We start from the raw sequence: 4,442 nt of genomic DNA on the forward strand, positions 1-4,442 counted from the left end.
CTTTTTTTTTAAGATTTACTTTTTTTTTTTTTTAAGATTTATTTATTTATTCATACAGAACTGGGGTACAGCCCAGAGATGTGGAAAGTGAGAGGATTCATCAGAGACAGAACTGGGAGCAGAACAGGCAGATCGACCAAGTACACTGCTGAGGGAAGCAGCGGGGGGGTCAGGAGCGGTCTGCCACGCCATATGGTCACTTCCAGGGCAGGCAGGGATCAAACTCATGCAGAAGTGGCTTTTAGCTTCTTAGTGCAGTGCTTTAACCCACTGTGCCACCTGGGAGGGTCTAAGATTTACTTATTTATGCATACAAGAACTGGGGGGTAGGCCAGAGATGCAGGGGTTGAGATGATTCACCAGAGACAAGAATCAGGAACAGATAAAGTGGATCCACTGAAACACTGCTAAGGGGAGCAGCGGGTGAGAGAGGAGAGGTCTGCTGTGCCATGTGGGTGAGCTCCCTGGTGGGGGATCGAACTTATGCTGCATGGCTGTGGACAGCTTCATAGTGCTGCGTCTTAACCTTTTGTGCCACCAGGGCTGCACTCAGTGTAAATTCTTAAAAATAAAGATACCAGAACTGTCTTTTTAATGTCTAATATTATAAATTATAAAATTGTAATAAATTGCATGCTTTATACTTATTTCACCTGCTGTGCTCTATTCAGTTGGTCTTGTTAAGAAGATGGGATCATTTTGTTATTGCTTCTTTTTCTCATTTAAACTTTAAACTCTTTCTCAGTTAAATTTTAGCTGCCAGCAAGTGGGTGCAGGTTTTTTTTTTTGGTTTTTTTTTTTTTTTTCCCTGGAGGGCCAGAATAGATAAACCTGAGAAAAGTCAGTCTTGTTAAGTTATACATGTGCATCATTGAAGACTTAGAAAACATGGATGAACAGAAACCATTTTGTGGAAAACATTATGTGAAGTCAGACACCAAAAGACAGATATTGTGTGAACTAATGAGTGGTCAATCTTTTTTTTTTTTTTTTTAAGATTTATTTATTTATGCTCACAGAACTGCAGTACAGGCCAGAGGTGCAGAGGCAGAGAGAGGATTCATTAGAGACAGAGTAGGGAGCGGAACAGGCAGACTGACAAAGCAAACTGCTAAGGGGAACAGGTGGGTTGGCTCCCTGACTGGGGATCGAACTGGTGCTGCAGTGGCTTCAGAGAGCTTCATAATGCGGTGCTTTAACCCATTGCACTACCAGGGAGAGCCCAAGAGCTCATCTTTTTTGATAGTAGGAGAGTATTTTTGATGGAGACTTAACAAAATAGGCACTCAGGCTGGCCTGGAAAGATGAGAAGATTTTTTTTCCAGCTGGAAAGAGAAGGGAGACAGCAATTGAGGCAGACACAGAGGCATGGGATGCCCAAAAAATACAAAATCATCTGGGTGGTGTGTGAAGGCTTTTTTAATGTTCTGTTTAGGAATTTGGGCTTTATCTTGAGGGCAATAGCAATAATTATATAGCGTTCAGATAGCATTGACTTATTTTTCAAGTAGTGTTATACCTTATAGAGGAAAGATAATAAATGTGGCTGTTCAGACACTTCCACAGTAATCTAGATGAATTAAAAGTAGAGGTCAGAGTTAGCTTAGTGGGGATAGAACAGTAGGGCAAATTGGGGAGTCATTTAAGACTTAGAGTGAAGACTTAGACGCTAATTTGGTTTTGATCTCCCAAATGATCTCCCACAAATTCTCCCAGAGAATTTGTCTGAGTGCTAAAGTAGCTCCTTTGAGAAAACCCAAAGGAAATTTACCTAACTATAATCCCCCGATACTATTTTTTCCTCACTACTAACCTACTTAAGGTAGTAACCTTCTGAAGTTTATTTTATATCTGTGTGTGGTTCATCCCAGATTCATTGAGGCCAGTCCTTGGCAGGGGCTAGATCCGTGAGGGAACGACTCCCAAGCACCATGTGGTGGCATTGGCGCTGCTACAGATACTGGCAGCAGAACAGTCTCAGGGAAGCAGTGAAAACCTTTGTGAAGCTGGGAGTACATTTTCTGATCATAAAAACTTAGTGAAGAAGGAGAAAATAGAGGGCTCATTTTCAGTAGAGGGCAAAATCATTTTCAGTACTCAAGAAGAAACAGAGGGTGTAACAATCTGTGTATCCCTGGGGTTTGCTCATGACCATTGATGCACCTTCTAAAAGTGGTAGAGAAATGTGTGTTTGGAAATATCTTTACTGCCGCATTCTTTGCTTACCAAAAATCTTAGACTGAGCAGATTTCTTCATGAAATGGAGTAATAAATATCAGGAGACCCATAAGCAAGAAGAGCTCATTATCTTGAATCAAAAACAGCTGCCCTTACAAGGTTTTCTCCAGGAATGTTCTACTGGATTCTAGCAGGTCCTCTTTGATAACCTCCAGGTGCCCTGTCCCAATCTAGTATGAGGACTATACTCTCCCAGCACTAGGATACCCTGACAAGTACCAGGTGGTCAACAAATAGTTAAATGAACCAATATATATAAATTAATTAGCTCTGTGTCCCACCTGTTAGAAACTAAAAGTTGAGAGGATCCCAAGCTAGTAATCAAGGCAGGATTACTGACTGTATTGTTCTAGCATGCCATAAGAAGGAGACATTTTAACATTACATCATTCTAAAAAATTGGGGCTTCTCTAGTGGCACAAGGGGTTAAGTCACAGCACTATGAAGCTATCCACAGCCACTGCATGCAGCATGAATTCAATCACTGGCCAGGGAGCTGACCCACATGGCATGGCAGACCTCTCCTGTCCCGCCTGCTGCTCCCCTCAGCAGTGTTTCAGTGGATCGACTTATTCCGCTTCCCACTTTGTCTCTGGTGAATCATCTCACCCCCCACACCCCTGGCCTGTACCCAGTTCATATATACATAAATAAATAAATCTTTTTAAAAAATAAATAAAAGCTTAAACTCACAGTTTTGTAGACTAACTCATCTCTTGAGTACCACAATAGCAAATCTTTTGAGACACAGCCTGTGTAAAATGTTAACAGAATCGTGCTAAGTTTAAATACCATAAGTACTTGAGTACCTTGATTCTTTTTTCACTCCCTAGCTTTTAAAAAAAGCAAGTCTATTTGGGAGCGTTTGAGGACTTTTCCTCCTCCTAACGTCATTCTAAAATAATTTCACGGGCATTAGTTATGTGACTATTAAAGGTTGTATTAAAAGGTGATCAGCCAGAACTCATAATTCCATAGTAGGTGATTTCAGTTCTTGTGCTAAAATTAATTGGTGTGACATATTCTTGCTCTGGCAGTTTATTTAAAAGAGTATAACTTTCATGGTATCACTTCCTATTTTTGCAGCAGAGGGATACCATGCAGGATAACCTGATAAAACTCCAGCAGGAAATGGCTGAACTGGAAGCTGTGTTGGAGCAGCATGGGAGTCAGCCTTCCAACAGCTCCCCGTCCCTCGTAGCTGACTCTTGTGCCCCTGAGGACCTGCTAAATCTGGAACAAAACACAGCAGAGAAAGGTTTGTAATATTGGCCAAACTTAAGCAAAATTCTTCCCCTCACTAAGCCCCTATTTCCTTCTGAATAGTGTGGACCTAGTTTCAACATTTTATGATCTTTGCTCAGCATGTATTTACTGAGTCACTTGTGGATAATTTTAGAACCTGAGTTTGAGTCCCAACTCACAAATAATATACCATTCAGAGAGACCCAAGATAGTCGTTCAGTGTCATTGTCTGACTGAGTCACCCGCAATGAGGTGATGTTATGGGGAGACCAGAAGAAGCTGAAAAGGCTAAGTGGGGTGGGGGACTGAGATAGGTTACCCCATAATTTTAGAAAGCTTATAAAAAACCGCCCAGACATTCCTTATAACACTGGCATCAGCCTATTCAATGTGCTTACTGATTTATAAGGGGAGGTGTCCTATGATTAGGAACTGTACTTTTATATACAGAAAGTTCAATTTTGAAGAAGAAACAGGTGCTTTAACACAATATTATAGTTTTCAATAGGTCATATGGAGAACAGGTGGAACTTATCAGAGCTGATTTGCTATGAGAAGTAACATAGCTTTGACCTGAGGAGTAACATAGCTTAAATAAAGGCAAGTGAGGTGAGATTTTGAGTTTTTAATTGCCAAGGGTCTTGTGAAATATAGCACACTAGGCAGGTTTTTATCTATTTGTTTATTGTTTATTTTTAAAGATTATTTATGCATATGGAACTGGGGTACAAGCTGGGGTGCAGGGGTGACGAGAGGATTTACCAAATACAGAGAGGGGAGCAGACAGGCAAATTGACAAAGAACACTGCTGAGGGGAGCAGCAGGCAGGTGAGGAGAGGTCTGCCTCACCATGTGGATCACCTCCGGGGCTAGAGATCGAACTCACACTGAAGCGGCCATGTTTTGCTTGCAGTGCTGGGCTTTATCCCGTTGCGCTACCAGGCAGGTTTTTTTTTTTT

General features: G+C 41.4%; 1 protein-coding gene across 2 annotated transcripts in view; it reads left to right on the forward strand.

Moving 5' to 3' along the window:
- The window catches only part of BRCA1 (breast cancer 1, early onset), a 49,690-nt gene that overhangs the window by 22,059 nt on the left and 23,189 nt on the right, over positions 1-4,442 (forward strand). For both annotated transcript variants that reach the window (XM_012726106.1, XM_004684123.2), the window contains exon 11: positions 3,325-3,496. In XM_012726106.1, coding sequence (XP_012581560.1) covers positions 3,325-3,496 — 172 coding nt within the window. The remainder of the gene's footprint in view (positions 1-3,324; positions 3,497-4,442) is intronic.

This window comes from Condylura cristata, unplaced genomic scaffold (assembly GCF_000260355.1).
Source record: "Condylura cristata isolate star-nosed mole 26May11 unplaced genomic scaffold, ConCri1.0 scaffold00017, whole genome shotgun sequence".
NCBI lineage: Eukaryota > Metazoa > Chordata > Mammalia > Eulipotyphla > Talpidae > Condylura > Condylura cristata.